The sequence below is a fragment of the Oncorhynchus mykiss genome, chromosome 10 (assembly GCF_057628025.1).
Source record: "Oncorhynchus mykiss isolate SJ-2025 chromosome 10, ASM5762802v1, whole genome shotgun sequence".
Lineage (NCBI taxonomy): Eukaryota > Metazoa > Chordata > Actinopteri > Salmoniformes > Salmonidae > Oncorhynchus > Oncorhynchus mykiss.
Window position 1 is genome coordinate 43,884,537 of NC_143031.1, and position 27,456 is coordinate 43,911,992.

Consider the following 27,456-nt stretch of genomic DNA (forward strand, 5'->3'; position numbering starts at 1 on the left):
GAATGTATCTCACCAAAGAAAGCAACTGAGTGAGCTCAGCTGTGAATGGTTCTGGCGCAAAAAAAAGTGTCAAGAAAACATCAGACTGATCACATCAGAAGCCAAATGTCATTGACGAAAAACAACTTGGATTGTTTCATTTCATTGTGTTGTCTAGCTAGCTAAAATTGTCCTTTTCCTAAATTAGCCATGGATGAAGATAAGGATTTGGACTTGTGGTTTTGCTTAATTCTTCATACTGGCCAATGATTCTGATCCAACCATAAATTCATACATTGTGCCCCTGGCCTGAGAGGATGGAAGTTCAATATGTAGCTAGATGTCATTGGAAATAAAAATGTGTTCTTAAGTGTGTTCTTAAGACTTTGAAAAACACCAAAAGAAAGATGCACAGAGTTCCTGCTCATATGCGTGAACGTGCCTTCGGCATGCTGCAAGGAGGCTTGAGGACTGCAAATGTGGCCAGGGCAATGAATTGCAATGTCCGTACTGTGTGACGCCTAAGACAGCGCTACAAGGAGACAGGACGGACAGCTGATCGCCCTCGCAGTGGCAGACTACGTGTAACAACACCTGCACAGAATCGGTACATCCGAACATCACACCTGCTAGACAGGTACAGGATGGCAACAACAACTGCCCGAGTTACACCAGGAATGCACAATCCCTCCATCAGTGCTCAGACTGTCCGCAATAGGCTGAGAGCGGCTGGACTGAGGGCTTGTAGGCCTGTTGTAAGGCAGGTCCTCACCAGACATCACTGGCAACAATGTTGCCTATGGGCACAAACCCACCGGTTTTGTCTCACCAGGGGTGATGGTCGGATTCGCGTTTATCGTCGAAGGAATGAGCGTTACACCGAGGCCTGTACTCTGGAGCGGAATCAATTTGGAGGTGGAGGGTCCGTCATGGTCTGTGGCGGTGTGTCACAGCATCATCGGACTGAGCTTGTTGTCATTGCAGGCAATCTCAGCACTGTGCGTTACAGGGAAGACATCCTCCCTTGTGGTACCCTTCCTGCAGGCTCATCCTGACATGACCCTCCAGCATGACAATGCCACCAGCCATACAGCTCGTTCTGTGAGTGATTTCCTTCAGGAGTCTTATGGCTTTGGGGTAAAAACTGTTGAGAAGCCTTTTTGTCCTAGACTTGGCACTCCGGTACCTCTTGCCATGCGGTAGTAGAGAGAACAGTCTGTGTCTGGAGTCTTTGACAATTTTTGGGACCTTTCTCTGACACCGCCTGGTGTAAGAGGTCCTGGATGGCAGGCAATCATCTCCTTAGTCTTGGTTACGTTGAGGGATAGGTTGTTATTCTGGCACCACCCAGCCAGGTCTCTGACCTCCTCCCTATAGGCTGTCTCGTCGTTGTCGGTGATCAGGCCTACCACTGTTGTGTTGTCTGCAAACTTAATGATGGTGTTGGAGTTGTGCCTGGCCATGCAGCCGTGGGTGAACACAGAGTACAGGAGGGGACTGAGCACGCACCCCTGGGGAGCTCTAGAGTTGGGGAGCTCTAGAGTTGAGGATCAGCGTGGCAGATCTGTTGCTACCTACCCTCACCATCTGGGCTGGCCGTCAGGAAGCGCAATGCTTGAAGCACAGTGAAGAGCTGCTGGCAAATGACTTAATTATAATATAACACACAGAAATACGAGCCTTAGGTCATTTAATATGGTCGAATCCGGAAACCATCATCTCGAAAACAAGACTTTCATTCTTTCAGTGAAATACTGAACCGTTCCGTATTTTATCTAACGGGTGGCATCCCTAAGTCTAAATATTGCTGTTACATTCCACAGCTTTCAATGTTATGTCATTACTATGTACAATTCTTAATACATTGATGTATTATGTTTATTTTGGCTGATCAATGGAGTCAATGGTGCTACAGAGGACAAAATCTGTTTGCCTTTCCATCTGAGACTTGATATGGCACCTGAGGGCTGCTGTTTTATGGGCTCCTAACCTATTGTGTGTGGGTTTTTTTGCGTTATTTGTAACTTATTTTGTACATAATGTTTCTGCCAGCGTCTCTTATGACCGAAAAGAGCTTCTGGATATCAGGACAGCCATTACTCACCTCGTACTGGATGAAGATTTTTCTTTAACGGGTCGGACGCAAAGGATTTACTTCAGACACCCGAAAAGGCCCAAATCTCCGTAATTCGCATGAAGAAGAGACAGATGTCGGGGTGCCTTGTAAGGGTCCGACGGCGAGTGGGTAATCTGCCTCTACCATCAGTCCTATTAGCCAACGTGCAATCATTGGATAACAAAACTGATGAGCTCCGATCAAGACTATCCTACCAATGGGACGTTCAAAACCAATATCTTATGTTTCACTGAGTTGTGGCTGAACGACAACATGGATGACATACAGCTAGCTGGGTTTTCGGTGCATCGGCAAGATGGAACAGCTGCCTCCAATTAGACAAGGGGTGGCAGTCTGTCTATTTCTCAATAACAGCTGGTGCAAGAAATCTAATATTAAGTCTCAAGGTTTTGCTTGCCTGAGGTAGTGTCTCATGATAAGCTGTCGACCACACTATTTACCAAGATAGTTTTCATCATTTCCGTAGCGGTCTATTTACCACCACAAACCAATGCTGGTACTAAGACCGCACTCAACAAGCTGTGTAAGGCCATAAGCAAAGAAAATGCTCATCCAGAGATGCAGCTCCTAGTGGCTGGGGACATTAATCCTGGGAATATTAAATCCGTTTTACCTAATTTCTACCAGCATGTCACATGTGCAACCAGAGGGAAAACAACTCTATACCACCTTTACTCCACACACAGAGACGTACAAAGCTCTCCCTCGTCCTCCTTTTGGCAAATCTAACTATAACTCTATCCTGCTGATTTCCTGCTTACAAGCAAAAACTACAACAGGAAGTACCAGTATCTCGCTCAATACGGAAATGGTCAGATGACGCAGATGCTCAGCTACAGGATTGTTTTGCTAGCAGAGACTTAAATATGTTCTGGGATTCTTCCAATGGCATTGCGAAGTACACCACAACAGTCACTGGCTTCATCAATAATTGCATCGACGACGGCGTCCCCACAGTGACCATACGTGCATACCCCAACCAGAAGCCATGGATTACAGGCAACATCCTCACTGAGCTAAGGGTTAGAGCTGCCGCTTTCAAGGAGAGGGACTCTAACCCGGAAGCTTATTGGAAATCCCGCTATGCCCTCAGATGAACCATTAAACAGGCAAAGCGTCAATATAGTACTATGATTGAATCCTACTACACTGGCTCCAATGCTCGTCAAATGTGGAAGGGCTTGCAAACTATTACGGACTACAAAGGGAAGCACAGCCGCGAGCTGCCCAGTGACACAAGCATACCAGTCGAGCTAAATTACTTCTATGCGCACTTCGAGGCAAGCAACACTGAAGCATGCACCAGCTGTTCCAGACAACTGTGTGATCACACTCTCCGTAGCCGACGCGAGTAAGACCTTTTAAACAGGTCAACATTCACAAGGCCGCAGGGCCAGATGAATTACCAGGACCTGTACTCCGAGCATGCACTGAGCAATTGGCAAGTGCCTTCACTGACATTTTCAACCTGTCCCTGACCAAGTCTGTAAAACCAACATGTTTCAAGCAGATCACCATAGTCCCTGTGCTCAAGAACACTAAGGTAACCTGCCTAAATAACTACCACCCCGTAGCACTAATATCTGTAGCCATGAAGTGCTTTACAAGGCTGGTCATGGCTCACATCAACACCATTATCCCAGAAACCCTAGACTCACTCCAATTTGCATACCGCCTCAACAGATCCACAGATGATGCAACCGCTGTTGCACTCTACACTGCCCTTTCCCACCTGGACAAAAGGAACACCTATCTGAGAATGCTATTCATTGACTACAGCTCAGCTTTCAATGCCATATTGCCCTCTAAAGCTCATCACTCAGCTAAGGACCTGTTGTATTTGGCGCATGTGACGAATAACATTTGGTTTGATATTAGCCTACTGAGCAACAATATTTGCATAGGAGCATGCCATACCTGTATAGAAGGACATCATTTAGGCACTGCTGTTAGTTTGAGAATATAAAATAACATACTGTTGAAGTTGGAAGTTTTCATACACCTTTTCATACATTTAAACTCAGTGTTTTTTTTTGTTTTTTGTTTTGTATCTATTTATTTTAAAAAAAATGTTTACCCCGTTTTCGTGGTATCCAATTGTTTTAGTAGCTACTATCTTGTCTCATCGCTACAACTCCCGTACGGGCTCGGGAGAGACGAAGGTTGAAAGTCATGCGTCCTCCGATACACAACCCAACCAAGCCGCACTGCTTCTTAACACAGCGTGCATCCAACCCGGTCAGCCGCACCAATGTGTCGGAGGAAACACCGTGCACCTGGCAACCTTGGTTACTGCGCCCGGCCCGCCACAGGAGTCGCTGGAAAGACGGCCCATCTCAGTATGGAGCACAGTCATCTATGTCGACATGTCATCTATCTCATGGAAACTTTTTTTCTTGTGACAGGTAGGCCTACATTTGCTGTTCTCTCTCTCTCGTATGTATGTATGTATGTATGTATGTATGTATGTATATGTGTGTGTGTGTGTGTGTGTGTGTGTGTGTGTATATATATATATATATATATATATGTGTGTCATTTCATGCATATGTGTGTGTGTGATAGATATATATATATTCTTACAACCTTGTCATATATATATATATTCTTTGACAAAAGCAAAGTTTGAAGGACATTATTTACAACCTTGTCAACATCTTGACTATATTTCCTAGTCATTTCATGCATATGTATATCACACACAAGTGTAAATGACTAGGAAATATAGTCAAGATGTTGACAAGGTTGTAAATAATGTCCTTCAAACTTTGCTTTCGTCAAAGAATCCTCCATTTGCAGCAATTACAGCCTTGCAGAACTTTGGCATTCTAGTTATCAATTTGTTGAGGTAATCTGAAGAGATTTCACCCCATGCTTCCTGAAGCACATCCCACAAGTTGGATTGGCTTGATGGGCACTTCTTACGTACCATACGGTCAAGCTGCTCCCACAACCGCTCAATAGGGTTGAGATCCGGTGACTGTGTTGGCCACTCTGTTATAGACAGAATACCAGCTGACTGCTTCTTCCCTAAATATTTATTGCATAATTTGGAGCTGTGCTCTGGGTCATTGTCCTGTTGTAGGAGGAAATTGTTCCAATTAAGCGCCATCAACAGGGTATGGCATGGCGTTGCAAACTGGAATGATAGCCTTCCTTCTTCAAGATCCCTTTTACCCTGTACAAGTATTCCACTTTACCACCACCAAAGCACCCCCAGAACACATTCACTCCACCATGCTTGACAGATGGCATAAAGCACTCCTTCAGCATCTTCTTCTTCGTGAGCCGAACACCTCAAACTTAGATTTGTAAAGGGAGTAGTATACAGCGTTGTTCGAGATCTTCAGTTTCTTGGCAATTTCTCATCTGGAATAGCCTTCATTTCTCAGGACAAGAATAGACTGAAAAGTTTCAGAAGAAAGATCTTTGTTTCAGGCCATTTTGAGCCTGAAATCGAACCCACAAATGCTGACGCTCCAGATACTCAACTAGTCTAAAGAAGGGCAGTTTTATTGCTTCTCTAATCAGACAACAGTTTTCAGCTGTACTAACATATTTGCAAAAGGGTTTTCTAATGATCAATTAGCCTTTTGAAGTTAACTTGGATTAGCTAACACAACGTAACATTGGAACTCAGGAGTGATGGCTGCTGATAATGGGCCTCTGTACGCCTACGTAGATTTTCTATTAAAAATCTGCCATTTCCAGCTACAATAGTCATTTACAATATTAACCATGTCTACACTGTTTGTCTGATTGATTTGATGTTATCTTAATGGACAAACAATTTTATTTTATTTCAAAAACAAGAATTTCTAAGTGACCCCAACCTTTTTGAACAGTAGTACGTCCTAGCATACCTCTTTCAGGTAATACATTCAATGCAGTTTTAGTGTTATATTTAGCTAATTAATGATTGGTTATGCATGCATAATAAGCTTCTAACTTAAAGCCTTTTTCTCTTGCACAATACGCACTCGCCTTTGCTCTGCTGGCCTCTCCTTACAAACCGCTCCTTAGTTCTTGGAGTCCCATGCCGGAAAAGCTAGACTAGAATAGCTTGCTGGACATTTTTTAATATATTTTTTTGCATTACTTATAGACTATTCGAAGAGAGACTCAAGCTTTTGTTTGCCTGAATGTTAAATACAGCAGCCAATAGAACTCACATGCAGTTTGAAAGAAGAGCGAACGTGCGATGGTGGTAGGCTATAGTGGTTATTTATTCAGGCCCGTAACCATTCAATCTTCGTGAAGAGAAGTGAAAGCCTTCTGCATATAATTCTAGTCCTATATTATTCAACTATGTCATGAGAATGATTTAAGACAAGGACAACTAAACTTATTTAAAGTAACTGTTGAAAGGTAGGAAGGAATGAAGCAACTATAGAGAGAGCAAGAGGTACGCTAATAACATTGGGGGAAATATTATGAAAGGTGTGTGTCAATGCATCAGCCTACTAATTACACAAATAGGCCCTATTATATTTAAAAATTAAAATTCGTTAGCCTATACTTGTAACATTGTGGTTTGAATTTTCAATCAAAGGTCTAATCAAATCCAGACAGGCCTATTTATATGCTTTTGAATGACACTTCTGGTTTTTGCCTGAAATACAGGGTTATCTAGGAGAAAAATGATTTATTATTGGCATGGAACATTTGTAAAATACTGGGAAAATATTAAACTCTACTTCATATTAGTGAGTATTGTGCCAGACTGCTAGTAGTGTTTCTGTTTTGTAATGCTTAGAGGACATTGTGTCATTCAGGCAGATGTGTCATTCTCATGGTTATCTTGTTCTGTCAAGGCCAGAGCTCAACCCCTGAACCCTGTGCTCCCATGATCCTCACTGCTCCACAGTCAGACAGGAAGAAGTTCTGTCCCTCAGGAAGGATAGGCCGCTTTACACACTCATCCTGCTCCAGCCACAAAGTTGCCTGCCCGGTGTCCACCTCTCTGCCACAGGAAGTGTTTGTCTGGATGTGTTTTTGAAATGCTTCAGGCAGTGAAAAATATTTTAGAGGGCATCTACTTTGGGTTAGTAGCCTATGCAGTAAATTGCAGTTAAAAGGGTTTAAGTGTTCACTTTATCTATCATTCTCACTCTGAGGGGAAGCAATCAAAATCAGTTCTGCAGCCATTATACATGCAGAGTGCTGGTCTACTGCACATGGGAGCTAGGGCTGGGCGATATGGGCAAATATCACAGTATTTTAAAACATTTTGACGGTATTTGTTGGTATTTTATGCCACGCGGGGCTGCACGATATCGGCCAGCAAACTAGGCCTTATTTTTTTAACATTTTGCAATTTGGATTTGACTTGCGATTTAGAGCTAAACACTTGGGTGAACTGTTGGAATGTAAATATAATGATTATTCTAATTCTATAGTTAGGATATAATTGTGGGCACTTTGAATAAGGTGTTATTTGACATGACTATGCATGAAAATGGCAATAGTTTTTGTTGTGACAGGGTAGGAACCAGTGTTTTTTAGGGGACCCTATAATCTTTGCCTACATTGAATGTCTTCTCTTAGCTACTTCATGTAGCTGATATATTCATGCTTCACATTTTCCTCTTTGATTTAGAAGATACTGTTGCACAAACAACCTAATGATTTAGGTCACTTATTATTATTCAAAATAACGTTATAGAATGTAACGTATATGTAACGTATACCAATACCAGTATATTGTATACAGCATACTGCCCAGCCCTAATGGGAGCTGGTGGATAGATGCTGTTTTTCTTGTGGTTCTCAGCCTACTTACAACACATTAGAATGGAGCCGAGTGGAAGCCGAGTGGAAGGAGGTGCTGATGTCATCCCATTACTTAACATTCCAAATCAGATCCTGTTCCACTTTTGTGTCTCACGTCACGTGGGATCTTACTCCTGCTGACAAACTGGCTCCTCCTCAGCCCACAGGCTGTCATTAGCCTGCTCCTTCGCTGGCTCTGTCAGGAAATGTGTGGAAGGACAGATGGTCCTCATCTGCACACTTCGTTTCACTGGAGGAAAATCAAACAAAAACTAGGGTACACAGTAGGTGTAGGTACACATGTAGGACTAGTTCACTAGTGGCACCCTGGCCTTCGATAGCCTCGTCTTCCTCAGTCAACCTGCGATCAACAGATTGAGACAGGACAGTACTGCAGATCTCAGACAGAGGGCGTATAAGTCAGTTCTACATGTAATTCTATCGTCTCAGCTACCTCGGTTTACAGGTTAAATGACTCATGTTTGAGTGGGTGCAATAACAATCTTACTGCAGAGTTACTGTGATGTAAATGGTTGATAAGTATATATTTTTTGGAAGTCTGTGTTCTTGTTCTTTTGACTATAAGTCATGTATAAACTTCCCTGACTTAATTGATATTGTAATAAGTAGTTTAGAGTTGGACAAAAAGCATCTCATGAAGGAAGCCAGTGTACACACTACATGACCAAAAGTATGTGGACACCTGCTCATCAAACATCTAATTTCAAAATCATGGGCATTAATATGGAGTTGGTCCCCCCTTTGCTGCTATAACAGCCTCCACTCTTCTGGGAAGGCTTTCCACTAGATGTTGGAACATTGCTGCGGGGACTTGCTCCCATTCAGCCACACGCATTAGAGGCGGGATGTTGGGCGATTAGGCTTGGCTCGCAGTTGGCGTTCCAATTCATCCCGAAGGTGTTCGATGGGGTTGAGGTCAGGGCTCTGTGCAGGCCAGTCATGTTCTTCCATACTGATCTCGACAAACCATTTCTGTATGGACCTCGCTTTGTGCATGGGGGCAGTTGGAAGCACAGAATCGTCTAGAATGTAATTTTATGCTGTTGTGTTAAGGGGTCCAAATCAAATGTATTTATATAGCCCTTCAACATCAGCTGATATCTCAGTGTAGCCACCCTTTGCCTTCTTGACAGCTTTGCACACTCTTGGCATTCTCTCAGCCAGCTTCATGGGGTAGTCACCTGGAATGCATCTCAATTAACAGGTGTGCCTTGTTAAACATTAATTTGTGGAATTTCTTTCCTTCTTAATGCGTTTGAGCCAATCAGTTGTGTTGTGACAAGGTAAGGGTGGTATACAGAACAAAGCCCTATTTGGCGAAAGACCAAGTAGATATTATGGCAAGAACAGCTCAGATATATATTTCCCCTGTAGATGTTGGGTGTCACTGAAATCATTCTATGCACATTCTATGACCATTTTGGAAGCAGCTTTTATAACTCATGTAGCACGACAGCATATCCAGTATGCTCTACAGCAACATGTAGATGACAAGGTTTGGAGTTTAACACAAGATCAGTAAAACATTTTTGACGAGCGTTATTTTTCCACAGATCTTCCTGCTGGCCTGTCCGCCATGTAAAACAGCCATGGTCATCTTTAGGTGAGTACCTCCATTCTACACACTCCCACTGTCATGGAATCTCAACCCCCACCTTAACTGGCAGCCTTGTCTTATAGACTATAAGTAACATAGTAAACGTTAATCTGAGACACCTAAATTAGTGTGTTATGTTTGGTATGGTTACATACGAGTGAAGATTACTTCAGGATGGGTGTGTGTATAAAGTGAACGTCTAGCAACCAAAAGGTTGCATGTTCGAATCTCATCACGGACAATTTGAGCTAATTAGCAACTTGTCAACTACTTTCTATTGTGCAACTACATAGTACTTTTTAGCTACTTTGCAACTACATAGCATGTGTGGTGGAAATTCTAACCAAAAGGGGAGAGACTGTAGATTGTTCAAACAGCAACTTTATTATGAGATTTGCAAAAAGTTTGCAATTCAACAATCACTCAAATAGTTTGGAGGCCAACGAACAGAGTTGTCTCTCCTTTTATAGAAAGTACATCCTCTTATCTGACAGTTAGCAGATGTGCAGAAACAGGGCCGGGGAACAGAGTTGTAGAATGTAATTTACATCATCTGTGTAGTTCAAGGTAGCTGATATCGCCATCATTCTCTGTTCCTCCCTGCAATTCCCACATACTGTAGCTAAATTCCTGGCAATTGTAAACACAGGAGGTCACATACTGAGGTGGCACCCAAACGACTCATTAATCTGTACGCTCGGATATTTTACTAAGTCACACAAGACAAGTTTGTGTCAGTAAAACATACTAGCATTTAATAACCAAGGACAATTATTTAAGTAACAGCATAGTATGTAATTAATTCATTAATTTCATGTCAGCCAACTCTTCCCTGAACCCAAAAAACCTAACCCCTAGCCTAGCTAACATACAGGGGGAAGCCAAAACACTGTAACATGAGATTTCTATGATGGCAGATTCCTATGATGGCATGTTTTTCAACATGAGCTTCAATAATGAGAGTCCACTTATGTTTTTAAGTTGCTGTGCAAAATAAAACACTTATTTGCAACATTACACACCTCGGCTGTGATTATCAAATATCCTGAGAAGGAACCTCAGCCTGACCGCCAGATGATGAAACTAAATTTGCATGCCACTGGTTTCAAATGTCATGCTGTGTTAGGGTCTTATAGCAGGGGGAGGAAACCCAAGGTGGGGATCACTGCAGGACACCTGAGCCCTGTTCTGGCCTCTACTCTCATTAGGAAGACTGGGGCAGGAGCTCAGCCATGGTGACCTCCACAACCCTCTCTGTTTCAATCAGGGCCCTGCTTTGTCCTTCTGCCAGGCAGTCAGAAGATAATTGAAATGTAGCTGAATGAGTCTGCATAGAAACAAAAGATGATCGTGGACTATAGGAAAAGGAGGGCCAAACATGGCCCCCATTCACATCGATGGGGCTGTAGTGGAGCGTGTTGAGAGTTTCAAGTTCCTTGGCGATCACATCACCAATGAACTATCATGGTCCAAACGCATCGAAGTCGTGAAGAGGGCAAGACAATGCCTTTTCCCCCTCAGGAGACTGAAAAGATTTGGCATGGGTCTCCAGATCCTCAAAGTTATACTGCTGCACCATCGAGCATCCTGACAGGTTGCATCACCACCTGGTATGGCAACTGCTAGGCATCTAACCGTAAGGCGCTACAGAGAGTAGTGAGTATTGCCCAGTACATCACTGGGGCCAAGCTTCCTGACATTCAGAACCTATATACTAGGCGGTGTCAAAGGAAGGCCCAAAAAATTGTACAACTCCAGTCACCCAAGTTATTTTTGTTTTATTGTGTTCGTTTTTAATTTTTTACGTTAGTTTATTTAGTTAATATTTTCTTAACTCTGCTTTCTTAAAATTGCGTTGTTGGTTAGGGGCTTGTAAGTAAGCATTTCACGGTAAGGTCTAAACCTGTGGTATTCTGCGAATGTGACAAATCGCAGTTGTAAATGAGAACTTGTTCTCAACTGGCCTACCTGGTTAAATAAAGGTGAAGAAAAATAAATAAATACAATTAGATTTTTTTATGTAGGCTAATTACAGTTCCATGAGGAAAGGGAATGTGATGTAACTCACAAGCTTCAGGAATATGGCATGTCACATATGTCGTGCTGAAGATGGTCAGCAATCAAATGCAAGTTCATTGCATTAAACCGCCAGTCCGGTGTTAAACCGGTGTAGCGCATGTTTCTATAGCTTAGCACAGTGACGCTGACAAGTGCAGATGGTATCATATGGTATGGCTGCAAGCCATATGAACCAGTCTTCACCCAACTTAAGCAAACGTCGTTTTTGGGTGGAGTTTTTCAAACCGTCTTTTGGTATTTGTTTCTTTAGTCCATTGTTGATTTAGTCCCAAAATGTTTTGATGTCAGCAATTACGTTCTCTAAATAACTAACTTTAAAAATACAGAAATACAGCCAGTATAATGCATTTAGCATCATATGATGCTGTTTTTTGCATCAGGCCAGCTGTATTTCCGTATTTTGAACGTCATGCTGTATTTCTGTATTTTGAACGTCATGCTGTATTTCTGTATTTTGAACGTCATGCTGTATTTCTGCATTTTGAACGTCATGCTGTATTTCTGTATTTTGAACGTCATGCTGTATTTCTGTATTTTGAACGTCATGCTGTATTTCTGTATTTTGAACGTCATGCTGTATTTCTGTATTTTGAACGTCATGCTGTATTTCTGTATTTTGAACGTCATGCTGTATTTCTGTATTTTGAACGTCATGCTGTATTTCCGTATTTTGAACGTCATGCTGTATTTCTGTATTTTGAACGTCATGCTGTATTTCTGTATTTTGAACGTCATGCTGTATTTCTGTATTTTGAACGTCATGCTGTATTTCTGTATTTTGAACGTCATGCTGTATTTCTGTATTTTGAACGTCATGCTGTATTTCTGTATTTTGAACGTCATGCTGTATTTCTGTATTTTGAACGTCATGCATCTTAGACATTTGCTGACATGCAAAACATTTTCTGATGTGTGCTCTTTCTGTCAACAGGCTTCAGGTCCATATGCTGAACGGTGCTTTACTGGCCCTTGTCTTCCCTGTGGTCAACACTAGACTGGTAAGTAACCATCATCTAGCATCAGTTAAATTCACTGTAATAGCGTTCTTTGCAGTCACTCACAGTTAGACTTTCACTCCTTCATAGTTTCAAAGATTTCATGATGCATATCACACTGAACAAAAATATAAAACTGCAGGAATGTCCACCAAAGCTGTTAGAAGTTAATTGAATGTTCATTTTTCTACCATAAACTGCCTCCAACTTCGGTGTAAAGAATTTGGCAGTACGTCCAACCGGCCTCACAACCACAGACCCACGTGTATGGGCGAGTGGTTTGCTGGTGTCAGAGAGACATTGTGCCGCTGGGGCAGTGGTGGAAAAAGTACCCAATTTGTCATACTTGAGTAAAAGTAAAGTTACCTTTTAATAGAAAATGACTCAAGTAAAAGTGATAGTCATCCAGTAAAATACTACTTGAGTAAAGGTATTTGGTTTTAAATATACTTAGGTATCAAAAGTAAATGTAATTGCTAAAATATACTTAAGTATCAAAAAGATAAATTTAAAAATAATTTCAAGTTCCTTATATTCAGCAAACCAAACGGCACCTTTAAAAAAAAAATAATAATTACGGATAGCCAGGGGCCGCTCTGATGGATGACTACTGGCTGTATGCGAACAAGTGATATGCATTTGGAGCAATACGGTCTGTATCCAAGGCTCAAACCCAGTCGTTCACACAACAACAGAATGGAGGTCGACTGACTATGATTTTTCAACGCCGATACCGATTATTGGAGGACCAAAAAAGGCCGATACCGATTTTATTTGTAATAATGACAATTACAACAATACTGAATGACCACTTATTTTAACTTAATATAATACACCAATAAAATCAATTTAGCCTCAAATAAATAATGAAACATGTTCAATTTGGTTTAAATAATGCAAAAACAGTGTTGGAAAAGAAAGTAAAAGTGCAATATGTGTCATGTAAGAAAGCTAACATTTCAGTTCCTTGCTCAGAACATGAGAACATATGAAAGCTGGTGGTTCCTTTTAACATGAGTCTTCAATATTCCCAGGTAAGAAGTTTTAGGTTGTAGTTATTATAGGACTATTTCTCTCAATACCATTTGTATTTCATTAACCTTTGACTATTGGATGTTCTTATAGGCACTTTAGTATTGCCAGTGTGACAGTATAGCTTCCGTCCCTCTCCTCGCTCCTACCTAGGCTCGAACCAGGAACACAACGACAGCCACCCTCGAAGCAGCGTTATCCGTGCAGAGCAAGGGGAACAACCACTCCAAGTCTCAGAGCGAGTGACATTTGAAACGCTATTAGCGCGCACCCCGCTGACTAGCTAGCCATTTCACATCGGTTACACCAGCCTGATCTCCGGAGTTGATAGGCTTGAAGTCATAAACAGCTGCTGGCAAACGCTCGAAAGTGCTGTTTGAATGAATGATTACGAGCCTGCTGCTGCCTACCATCGCTCAGTCAGACTACTCTATCAAATCATAGACTTAGTTATAACATGATAACACAGAAATATAAGCCTTAGGTCATTTAATATGGTCGGAAACCATCATCTTGAAAACAAGACGTTTATTCTTTCAGTGAAATACGGAACAGTTCCGTATTTTATCTAACGGGTGGCATCCATAGGTCTAAATATTCCTGTTACATTGCACAACCTTCAATGTTATGTCATAATGACCATATACACTGACATATACTGCATATACACTGACTCTGCGTGCAATGAATGCAAGAGAAGTGACACAATTTCACCTGGTTAATATTGCCTGCTAACCTGGATTTCTTTTAGCTAAATATGCAGGTTTAGAAATATATACTTCTGTGTATTGATTTTAAGAAAGGCATGGATGTTTATGGTTAGGTATACATTGGAGCAACGATACGCACCGCATCAATTATATGCAACGCTAGATAAACTAGTAATATCAACCATGTGTAGTTAACTAGTGATTTATGATTTATTGTTTTTATAAGATAAGTATAATGCTAGCTAGCAACTTACCTTGGCTTACTGCATTCGCGTAACAGGCAGTCTCCTCGTGGAGTGCAATGAGAGGCAGGTGGTTAGAGCGTTGGACTAGTTAACTGTAACGTTGCAAGATTGAATCCCCCGAGCTGACAAGGTACAAATCTGTCGTTCTGCCCCTGAACGAGGCAGTTAACCCACCGTTCCTAGGCAGTCATTGAAAATAACAATGTGTTCTTAACTGACTTGCCTAGTTAAATAAAGATTAAATAAAGGTGTAAAAAAAACAACGGCCAAATCGGTTATGAAAACTTGAAATCTGCCCTAATTAATCGGCCATTCCGATTAATCGGTCGACATCTAGTATGTACAATCTACAACAGAATGCAGCACATGACTGAAAAGATAACCAATTTGCTAGTTACAGCATCAGCGCGTGCTCTGGAAAGACAGTGGAGAGTGGAAAGGCAGTTTGCCAATTAACTTACAAACAGAATACACCTGAACGATAATGAAGAGGTTGGTGAGAAGCCTGACCACGTAGACGGGGGTGAGAAGGTGATGAAGCGTACTTCATGAGCTGTAACCGAAAAAACAACTGGCATTTGGAAAGTTTGAGGTGAGGGAGAAAGTGTGGTGGAACAAGTATTGTTAGCATTATTCAGTATCTTGCTAGCTGGTTCGAATTATCCGTTAGCTAGCCAGAGAAATTTTGAGCAACATTAGCCAACTTAACTGATCAAATAATTGAGTTTATGGTGTGAAAATTAGTTGGCTAATAAAGTCAGACAGCTAAAGTTAGCTAGCTAATGTTACATCAGATGAGTTAACATTTAGTAACCTAACCAATTATTTTTTATTTTATTTGTTTTAACCTTTATTTAGCTAGGCAAGTTAGTCAGTTAAGAACAAATTCTTATTTTCAATGACGGCCTAGCAACAGTGGGTGTTCGGGGGCAGAACGACAGACTTGTACCTTGTCAGCTCGGGGATTTTAACTTGCAACCTTCTGGTTACTAGTCCAACTCTCTAACCACTAGCTAACGAACTAACTACTATCTGTGAACTAATGTTTTCCCTCTACAGTATGTGGTTCATTTTCGGAATGAGAGAATTAGGTGAAATTGAGGCGTTGCTTGTTAAACAAATGGATTTAGGAATGAAGTGTAGCTGGAGCTGGGCCTGGCTTAAGCTGGATGCCACTATAGAGTTGAAAGGAACACCACACACTTCCCTCTTTCCCTCTTCTTCAATACAGTGGATAACAGGGGTATGCAAGGTGCCTGAAAGAGATCAATTATGCCAGAAAAGGGTATCATGCTCTGCTGGCACATTGTACAGTAGAACAGATGTCCACAGGCAGAAAGTGTATAATGTACAGTGTAGCCCAAAGACATAGTTTTTGTTGTGTTGAATTTGACCGTAACACGTGTGAGTGAGGGGGGGATTATAATTTTGTAAATCTTTGACTTTTATTTTTGCGCACATGTAGCCTTGTGCACTTGATCGATGTCTACTATAGTGGCAACTATAATAGAGCAAAAATAGAATGCCTGTTTGTTTCATTCTATTTCTACTTTAAATTTTTTTTTTCCCAAGTGCAATATTTAGATGTGTGTGTGGTCACAAGCGTTCTATTATAAAGGCTGTCATGGCTAACTGCAATATTAGTGTAGCATTTGATTGCTTTCTATTAAAAAAATTTTTTTTAGCTGTGAGTTAGGTTCACATTAATCACTTATTTTACACACAGAGACTGATCATATTCTTTTGTTTAATTAGTTAAAACCTGAACTTCCCCTCCTAGCAGGGATTTTTTTTTTGCATGTTTCAGTGCAAAAAAAAGTGTCACATTTTTGGGCCCTCACTAGTTTACTACTTTCAAGTATTTTTACTTAAGTACTTTACACGACTGCGGTGGGGTTATGGTATGGGCAGGCATAAGCTACTGACAACGAACACTTTCATTCTATCGATTGCAATTTGAATGCACAGAGACACCATGACGAGATCTGTGACCAATCTGTATTCCCACTCGTGAAATTCATAGATTTCGGCCTAATTCATTTATTTAAATTGACTGAATTCCTTATGAACTGTAACTCAGTAAAATCTTTGAAATGTTGCATTTCTTTTTGTAGTGCGTGCGTGCATGCATACAAACACTGAAAAACACATCTAGCATTGCTTATGGTTAAAGTGCCATATTTATTTGAAAGAAGCATTTTAAGGACAAAGAATATGCTGGATCTTCTTGACTTGTGGTATAGGAATTATACTGTCCTTTTGTCCAGAGGACAACCTAAAGTAACTGTCTAGTTGACAATTGCAGACCCTGTAAAGCATCTCAGCAAATATCAACTTGTCTCAACCCAATGTAACCATGGTGACGTAGAAGATCGTTTTTATGAGCCTTCCGGACTCTGTGATTGAATGCGACAAAGTGAAAGCAGAGCCCTACAGTATCTGTACTTGGCTACTGCTGACTGAATAGCTGTAAAACTGCCTCAACCCCCACTTCCTCTTCGCTCTGTCCTCATTGCTGCATTTCACTTTCCCTTCAGAGTTGCTCTGTTCCCTGCTCTGGAATAGTGTCTCTTGCTACTACTCACATATCATCAATGGAAACCAAGCCCAAATTTTATTAGGCCTGTTTTAGTTCCCTTAATAGACCCATTTTGTTACATTCATCCATTGATGACTCAAAAGGGCTTTGGTTTCTCTTGCACAAGACTAAATTCAATGGTGTTGGCTGCCCCTGAACAGGCTCTGGCAACACAGTATGCAAGGATTAATTTGTCTTAAGAATTCTGCCTTATCTGTATTATTACCATTTGTTTTTAGAGGTGTTGTGATGAGTTCCTGTAGGTTTGATTGGAAGTGAACCTGTACCTGATGCTATTGATTTAGAATACCATCGGGTCAGATGATTATGAAAGTGTCTCAGATTCATTACTCAGTCGCTTGGTTCCTGTCCTATTTTGGTGAGTGTCACGAACCGGCTCAAAGTTCGTAACAAAAAGGGAGACAACGTGGAGATAAGGAATAACAAAAATATATTTATTAACTGAAGTAAACTGAATACAATTAACAATGGTGTGTGTGTGTGTAGTCATTAAATCAGTAGTGTAAGTGAGTGGTTGCGTGCATAAATGTGATAATGAGGGGTGTTGAAAGGTGCCAAAGCAAACAAACAAAACGGGCACAAAAATGACACAACCAAAATCTATCAGTGTCTGCATGGAGAGAGTCCGTCCGTCCCCCCCCCCAATGAATGGGGAAGAGGTGTATTTATCCCGGGACCATTTAGCTGACGACCCTCCCGGCTCCGCCCACACGGCTCCGCCCACCGACATCCTATTAAGGAAAATGAGCAAAGGGACAGAATACGGCAGACAGAGTGGGAGGGTCGTCACAGTGAGGTACACACTGGGTGTTTCTCAAAATACATACTACCGTACAAAACAGAGCACGGAGGGCTCTTTTCAAATGCGTACTCCGTTTGTACATATGTTGAAGCATGCATTGCTGCAAGCTTCAACGGAAAGTGTGCAGAGAAATACAGTACCAGTCAATAGTTTGGATACCTACTCATTCCAGGGTTTTTCTTTATTTTTACTATTTTTTACTTTGTAGAATAATAGTGAAGACATCAACACTATGAAATAACACACATGGAATCATGTAGTAACCAAAAAAGTGTTAAAAAAATCACAATATATTTGAGGTTCTTCAAAGTAGCCAACCTTTGCCTTGATGACAGCTTTCCACACTCTTGGCATTCCCTCATCCAGCTGAATGAGGTAGTCACCTGGAATGCATTTCAATTAACAGGTCTGTCTTGTTAAATTAAATTTATTGAATTTCTTTCCTTTAGCAGCTCAAATAAGTAAAGAGAAATGACAGTCCATCATTACTTTAAGACAGGGTCAGTCAATCCAGAATATTTCAAGAACTTTGAAAGTTTCAAGTGCAGTCGCAAAAGCCATGATGAAACTGGCTCTCATGAGGACCGCCACCGGAATGGAAGACCCAGAGTTACCTCTGAGGATAAGTTAATTAGAGTTAACTGCACCTCAGATTGCAGTCCAAATGAATGCTTCACAGAGTTCAAGTAACAGACACATCTCAACATCAACTGTTCAGAGGAGACTGCTTGAATCAGGTGTTCATGGTCGAATTGCTGCAAAGAAACCACTACTAAAGGACACCAATAAGAAGAGACTTGCTTGGGCCAAGGAACACAAGCAATGAACATTAGACAGGTGGACATATGTCCTTTGGTCTGATGAATCGAAATTTGTGATTTTTCGTTAAAACCGCCGTGTCTTTGTGAGACTCAGTGTAGGTGAACGAACAATCTCCACATGTGTGGTTCCCACTGCGAAGCATGGAGGAGGTGGTGTGGGGTGCTTTGCTGGTGACACTGTCAGTGATTTATTTAGAATTCAAGGCACACTTAACCAGCATGGCTACCACAGCATTCTGCAGCGATACGCCATCCCATCTGGTTTGTGCTTAGTCCCACTATCATTTGTTTTTCAACAGGACAATGACCCAACACACCTCCAGGCTGTGTAAGGGCTATTTGACCAAGAAGGAGAGTGATAGAGTACTGCATCAGATGACTTGGCCTCCACAATCACCCAACCTCAACCCAATTGAGATGGATGAGTTGGACCGCAGAGGGAAGGAAAAGCAGCCAACAAGTGCTCAGCTTATGTGGGAACTCAAAGACTGTTGGAAAGCATTCCAGGTGAAGATGGTTGAGAGAATGCAAAAAGTGTGCAAAGCTGTCATCAAGGCAAATGCTAGCTGAGAATTATGAAAACTTTTGCTTTGTGTTATATCTTTGTTCGTCTCTATTGCCATTGTCCTGGCTGGAAGAAGGTTCAGTGAATGGGAGGTGCAGCATGAGGTAATACAGTAGGAGGAGTGGGCATGCTTCTCAAATGAAATGTTTGATGTGTTCTCCACACTCTCGTCCTCGGAGAATGCACTCGGCGCATGAGTGTGGAGCACTGTAGTATGCATATTGAGAAACACCCACGGTCTCTCTCTCCTCCCCATGGACTATATGGGGCATGGTCTCACTCACACATAATTTATGGGGTTTGTTTTAGTGTCATCAGTCATCGTATCCATAAGGATTTCTAATGCCTTCAGAAAGTATTCAGACCCCTTTTACTTTTGCCACATTTTGTGACGTTACAGCCTTATTCTAAAATGGACGAAATTGATGAGAGAAAAAAACAATCTACACGCAATACCCCATAATGACAAAGCAAAAACCGAAATATCACATTTACATAAGTATTCCAACCCTTTACTCAGTGCTTTGTTGAAGCACCTTTTGGTAGTGATTACAGCCTTGTGTCTTCTTTGGTATGATGCTACAAACTGGGCACATCTGTATTTGGGGAGTTTCTCCCATTCTTCTCGGTAGATGCTCTCAAGCTCTGTCAGGTTGGATGGGGAGCGTCGCTGGACAGCTATTTTCAGGTCTCTCCAGAGGTGTTCAAGTGCCAGGTTTCCTGCAGATCTGACGCTTGGCATTCAGGACAAAGAGTTCAATCTTGGTTTCGTCAGACCAGAGAATCTTGTTTCTCATGGTCTGAGTGGCCTTTAGATGCCTTTTGACAAACTCCAAGCGGCCTGTCATGTGCCTTTTACTGAGGAGTGGCTTCCATCTGGCCACTCTACCATAAAGGCCTGATTTGGAGGTGTTCTGCAGAGATGGTTGTCCATCTGGAAGGTTCTCCCATCTCCACAGAGGAGCTCTGGAGCTCTATCAGGTTCCATTGGGTTCTTGGTCACTTCCCTGACCAAGGCTCTTCTTCCTAGGACTGCTCAGTTTGGCTGGGCGGCCAGCTCTAGGAAGAGTCTTGGTGGTTCCAAACTGTGTTCTTGAGGTAGTGGAGTAAAATTTGTCAAATAGTAAAGTACAGATACCCCCCCAAAAAACTACTTAAGTAGTACTTTAAAGTATTTTTACTTAAGTACTTTACACCACTGTTCACACTCCTGAGTCAATACATATTAGAATCACCTTGGCAGTGATTATTATTATTATTATTTGACCCTGCTTGTCATCTATCAACATTTGAACATCTTGGCCATGTTATGTTATAATTTCCACCCAGCACAGCCAGAAGAGGACTGGCCACCCCTCATATGGTTGTTCCCCTCTTGGTTTCTTCCTAGGTTCCAGCCTTTCTAGGGAGTTTTTCCTAGTCACTGTGCTTCTACGCCTGCATTGCTTGCTGTTTGGGGTTTTAGGCTGGGTTTCTGTACAGCACTTTGTGATATCAGCCGATGTAAGAAGGGCTTTATAAATACATTTGATTGATTACAGCTGTGAGTCTTTCTGGGTAAGTCTCTAAAGAGCTTTGAACACCTGGATTGTACTATACAGTGCCTTGCGAAAGTATTCGGCCACCTTGAACTTTGCGACCTTTTGCCACATTTCAGGCTTCAAACATAAAGATATAAAACTGTATTTTTTTGTGAAGAATCAACAACAAGTGGGACACAATCATGAAGTGGAACGACATTTATTGGATATTTCAAACTTTTTTAACAAATCAAAAACTGAAAAATTGGGCGTGCAAAATTATTCAGCCCCCTTAAGTTAATACTTTGTAGCGCCACCTTTTGCTGCGATTACAGCTGTAAGTCGCTTGGGGTATGTCTATCAGTTTTGCACATCGAGAGACTGACATTTTTTCCTATTCCTCCTTGCAAAACAGCTCGAGCTCAGTGAGGTCGGATGGAGAGCATTTGTGTTCAGCAGTTTTCAGTTCTTTCCACAGATTCTCGATTGGATTCAGGTCTGGACTTTGACTTGGCCATTCTAACTCCTAGATATGTTTATTTTTGAACCATTCCATTGTAGATTTTGCTTTATGTTTTGGATCATTGTCTTGTTGGAAGACAAATCTCCGTCCCTGTCTCAGGTCTTCCAGAATGGTCCTGTATTTGGCTCCATCCATCTTCCCATCAATTTTAACCATCTTCCCTGTCCCTGCTGGAGAAAAGCAGGCCCAAACCATGATGCTGCCACGACCATGTTTGACAGTGGGGATGGTGTGTTCAGGGTGATGAGCTCTATTGCTTTTACGCCAAACATAACGTTTTGCATTGTTGCCAAAAAGTTCAATTTTGGTTTCATCTGACCAGAGCACCTTCTTCCACATGTTTGGTGTGTCTCCCAGGTGGCTTGTGGCAAACTTTAAACAACACTTTTTATGGATATCTTTAAGAAATGTCTTTCTTCTTGCCACTCTTCCATAAAGGCCAGATTTGTGCAATATACGACTGATTGTTGTCCTATGGACAGAGTCTCCCACCTCAGCTGCAGATCTCTGCAGTTCATCCAGAGTGATGGGCCTCTTGGCTGCATCTCTGATCAGTCTTCTCCTTGTATGAGCTGAAAGTTTAGAGGGACGGCCAGGTCTTGGTAGATTTGCAATGGTCTGATACTCCGTCCATTTCAATATTATCGCTTGCACAGTGCTCCTTGGGATGTTTAAAGCTTGGGAAATCTTTTTGTATCCAAATCCAGCTTTAAACTTCTTCACAACAGTATCTCGGACCTGCCTGGTGTGTTCCTTGTTCTTTATGACGCTCTCTGCGCTTTTAACGGACCTCTGAGACTATCACAGTGCAGGTGCATTTATACGGAGACTTGATTACACACAGGTGGATTGTATTTATCATCATTAGTCATTTAGGTCAACATTGGATCATTCAGAGATCCTCACTGAACTTCTGGAGAGAGTTTGCTGCACTGAAAGTAAAGGGGCTGAATAATTTTGCACGCCCAATTTTTCAGTTTTTGATTTGTTAAAGTTTGAAATATCCAATAAATGTCGTTCCACTTCATGATTGTGTCCCACTTGTTGTTGATTCTTCACATAAAAATACAGTTTTATATCTTTATGTTTGAAGCCTGAAATGTGGCAAAAGGTTGCAAAGTTCAAGGGGGCCGAATACTTTCGCAAGGCACTGTATTTGCACATTCTTTTGAAAATTCTTCAAGCTCTGTCAAGTTGGTTGTTGAGCTTTGCTAGAAAACCATTTTCAAGTCTTGCCATTGATTTTGAGTCAAAACGGTATCTAGGCCACTCTGGAACATTCAATGCCGTCTTGGTAAGTAACTCCAGTGTATATTTGGGCTTGTGTTTTAGGTTATTGACCTGCTGAAAGTTGATTTGTCTCCCAGTGTCTGTTGGAAAGCAGACTGAACCAGGTTTTCCTCTAGGATTTTTTTATGTGCTTAACTCTATTCCGTTTATTTTTATTAAAAAAATTAGTCCTAGTCCTTGCCGATGATGAGCATACCAACAACATGATGCAGCCTCCACCATGCTTGAAAAAAAGTGTGGTACTCAGTGATGTGTTGGATTTGCCCCAAACATAACACTTTGTATTCATGACATAAAGTTAATTTCTTTGCCAAATGTTTAGCAATTTTACTTAAATGTTAAAAAATGTAACTAGGCAAGTCCGTTAAGAACAAATTCTTATTTACAATGACGGCCTACCACGGCCAAACCCTAATGACGTTGGGCCAATTGTGTGCCACCCTATGGGACTCCCAATCACGGCCTGTTGTGATACAGCCTGGAATCAAACCAGAGTCTGTGGTGACGCCTCTAGCAATGAGATGCAGTGCCTTAGACCACTGCGCCACTCAGGAGCCGTATAGTGCCGTATTGCAAACAGGATGAATGTTTAGGAATATTTTTTTAGTCTGTACAGGCTTCCTATTTACTCTGTTGTTTAGGTTAGTATTGTGGAGTAACTACAATGTTGATCCATCCTGTTTCTTCCTGTCTTAGCCATTAAACTGTAACTGTTTTAAAGTCACCATTGGCCTCATGGTGAAATCCCTGAGCGCTTTCCTTCCTCACCGGCTACTGAGTTAGGAAAGACGTCTGTATCTTTGTAGTGACTGGATGTACTGATACACAATCAAAAATATTTAACTTCACTATGATGAAAGGGATATTCAATTTCTGCTTTTAAAATTTTTTTTTTATCCATCTTCCAATAGGTACCCTTCTTTGCGAGGCATTGAAAACCTCCCTGGTCTTTGGTTGAAATTCACTGCTCGACTAAGGGACCTTACAATTTTCTGTATGTGTGGGGTACAGAGAATAGGTAGTCAATAAAAATGTGTTAAATACTATTGCACACAGTGAGTCCATGCTACTGTCACAAACCGGCTTGTAGCCTGTAACAAAAAGGAGAAAACGTGGAGATACCTTTAGTTCATAAATACATTTGTTTAACTATAAACAAGTAACAATGGGGTGTGTAGTCAGTGATTGCGTGCCTAGATGTGATAATGAGGAGTGTTGAGAGGTGCCAAAGCAAACACACAAAACAGCTACTACAAAAAGGCCATAACCAAATTCCAACAGTGAGTCTCCTCAATGAATGAGGGAAAGGTGTATTTATCCCCAGGACACACCCGAGCCCAGGTGTGTCCCATTTCGCTGATGACCCTCCCGGCTACGCCCACCAACCTTCTAATAAGGAAAACAAGAGCAAAGAGAGAATTTGGCAGACAGTGGGAGGGTCGTCACACTACTTATTAAGTGACTTGTTAAGTAAATTTGTACTCCTGAATTTATTTAGGCATGCCATAACGACAGTGTTGAATACTTACTGACTCGAGGCATTTAAGCATTTCATTTTTAATGCATTTGTAAAAGTTTCTAAAAACATAATTCCACTTTTGATATTATGGGGTTCTATGTATGTGTGTGTGTAGGCCAGTGACAATCTCAATTTAGTATGTTTTAAATTCATTCTGTTACACAAAATGTGGAAAAAGTCAAGTGGTGTGAATACTTTCTGAAGGCACTGTATACTTTATTTCTAATTAAGTTAACAAAGCAAACATGGTGGTAAATAACCAGACCGTACAACACATTCTGCTAGTTCAGTTCACAATACCCAAATCTGTACCCAAACATGGTGGTAAATAACCAGACCGTACAACACATTCTGCTAGTTCAGTTCACAATACCCAAATCTGTACCCAAACATGGTGGTAAATAACCAGACCGTACAACACATTCTGCTAGTTCAGTTCACAATACCCAAATCTGTACCCAAACATGGTGGTAAATAACCAGACCGTACAACACATTCTGCTAGTTCAGTTCACAATACCCAAATCTGTACCCAAACATGGTGGTAAATAACCAGACCGTACAACACATTCTGCTAGTTCAGTTCACAATACCCAAATCTGTACCCAAACATGGTGGTAAATAACCAGACCGTACAACACATTCTGCTAGTTCAGTTCACAATACCCAAATCTGTGGCGTCCAGTTTGGACCGATTTTTTTGTTATTTATTTATTTTTATAATTATTTTTTATATATATATATAAATGGTTAAAATCGGTATATATAACTTTTTTTTAGTCATTCTGATACGCAATAATCATTTAGAATTGTTTTAGTTCATTCAGAATATTTGTCTTATTAGGAAGTAAATGCACCCTTTGAATGTCTCAAGTCAAGGATTCCAGCCACGCTGTCAACTGTAATTCATGTATAGGAGGGGGAATTGAACAGTAAAGACCGAGGCTACTTACGTAACTAAGGCCTCATAATGTGACTTTGGCCTTGTTCAGTACACTTGAGTTCCCTTAACCTGTTCTTGGTCTGTGGCACCAATTCCTACCTCCTTTTATTGTGGTCTGGCAGGCAGGCAGGGTTTGTGTTGGCCCAGTAACCACAGAAGCACGTGACCGGCAACTCTCAGGAACCCCTGACCAACACTGAGGCTCCACACACCCACCCGTCTGTCTGTGCAGGCTGGAGGAGAGTTCTGTGTCTACGCTACAGACACAGTCATGTATAAGGTCATAACCGATCACCTAAGGCAGTGGTATTCTAACTTTTTTTTAGCAGGGACCCCATTTTCTTGTCCCCACAAGAATTTCTCCCGACCCCACCCCAAATCTAATGACAAATTTAGATTTTTACATCAACAAAAAACCTTCAATTCATTACATTTTAATCTCTTATCAAAATGAAAAGAGACCAATAAATACGTGTACTCAGTTATTTTTTTCTTATCTTTCTCAAAAACCTTTGTATATTGTCCCATACAATAATCTGTGCTTTTCAATTATTTGTTTCAACAAAAAAAAATCTAACATTTCCCCGACTTTAAATACCGCTGATCTATGGTCATAGTGTTTTCTATCGTTCTTTCCTCCTAGATGTAAATGCATTAAAGAAGTCACCATATGGACAGGAATTGATAGCATTCAGTGTAAAGAATAGCTTCGTTATGTGATCAACTCTAAGACCATGCAGCCCTGCAGCAGCATGGATTATTACTGCTGGTCTAGAGAGTGTACCCTGTGGGTTTCCTTTACACACACCACTTTTCCTCTCCAGCCACAATCTCACTCTCACATTTGTACTGTTAATTAAGGCTAGCTGACCATTTTACAGAGCTGTTACAGTCTGATGCCTATGGGAATGGTTCTCTTGTTTTTTTCTTTGACGGAAATTAGCCTGATTTGAAACCAGAACGGCACTTCAGACTAATCGCCAGCCATGTTTTGATTACAATTGTGCTGTCAAACTTTTCCGTAGCCAAACAATGTCAATTGCAAGAGCAGGACATTGTTTAACATTCAGTGTAGTAAGGCAAACACTCTTGTATGTGTGTATGTGCTGAAATGAAGCTGATGTAGATGCTGAACACATCTGTTCTGTTTGTCTGTGTTCAGCTTCCGTTTGAGAAGGAGGTCTACTACATTCAGCATTCCATGCTCTACCTGGTGCCGGTATACCTCTTCAGGAAAGGAGGTACGTTCCACCTTCTTTTGCACTTATGAAATTCTGTGCTCTGTTGTCAACATTCCATGGGTGCTTCACTAGAAATTAAACCATCTCGAGTTATTCATCACTGCTACCTTAACTCAAGCAATCGAAACCCTTCTCCCAGTTGTGAGATTGTTGGACTGACAGAGGGGGAGACCTGGGGAAAACTGACAGACTGCCATCTAGTGTAGAGATGCCATTCTTGCAACCAGTTTCAAGTTTAATGGTCACATGCATAAGTACATTGAAAGACCTTTCTTGCAACCTATAAACCCAACAATGCAGTAATCAATAACAATAAGTTAAGGTAGAACAAAAACACACCAATAAAAATAGAACACGAGAAAGTATTTTTTCTTTATTTTACCAGGCAAGTCAGTTAAGAACAAATTCTTATTTTCAATGACGGCCTAGGAACAGTGGGTTAACTGCCTGTTCAGGGGCAGAACGACAGATTTGTACCTTGTCAGCTCGGGGATTTGAACTTGCAACCTTCCAGTTACTAGTACAACGCTCTAACCACTAGGCTACCCTGCCGCCCCAATTAAGCATACTTTATACAGGGTCAGTTCCAGTACCATAGGTACGATGTGCAGGGATACTGGAATGATAGAGATAGATATGGTGAGTGTGTGTGTGTGTGTGTGTGTGACCAATGATGAAGTGACTGTGTGTGTGTGTCAGTTGCATACGTGTGTAGGGCCATGTGAATGTGCAGTGTAAAAATTAAATACAAGGGTCAACTCCAGTCTGTGTAGCTATTTAATTAGCCATTTTTCAGTTTTATGGCTTGGGGATAGAAACTGTTGAGGAGCCTGTTAGTGTCAGATTTGATATACTGGTATCGTTTGCTGTGCTGAAGCAGAGAGAACAGTCTATGGCTTGAGTGGCTGGAGATTTTCCCGACATTCCTTTCACACCGCCTGATATAGAGGTCCTGGATGGCAGGGAGCGTACTGGACTGGCCGCACCACCCTCTGTGGCACCATGCGATCGAGGGCGGTGATATTGCCACACCAAGCAGTGATGCAGCCAGTCAAGATGCTCTCAAT

The 27,456-nt window shown here is 41.4% G+C and overlaps 1 protein-coding gene across 1 annotated transcript in view; it reads left to right on the top strand.

Annotated features, from left to right (window-relative positions):
• Positions 1-27,456, top strand: part of LOC110533958 (transmembrane protein 164) — a 49,122-nt gene that overhangs the window by 10,834 nt on the left and 10,832 nt on the right. Inside the window, exons 2-4 of the mRNA XM_021618555.3 lie at positions 9,463-9,512; positions 12,517-12,583; positions 26,311-26,389. Coding sequence (XP_021474230.1) covers positions 9,463-9,512; positions 12,517-12,583; positions 26,311-26,389 — 196 coding nt within the window. The remainder of the gene's footprint in view (positions 1-9,462; positions 9,513-12,516; positions 12,584-26,310; positions 26,390-27,456) is intronic.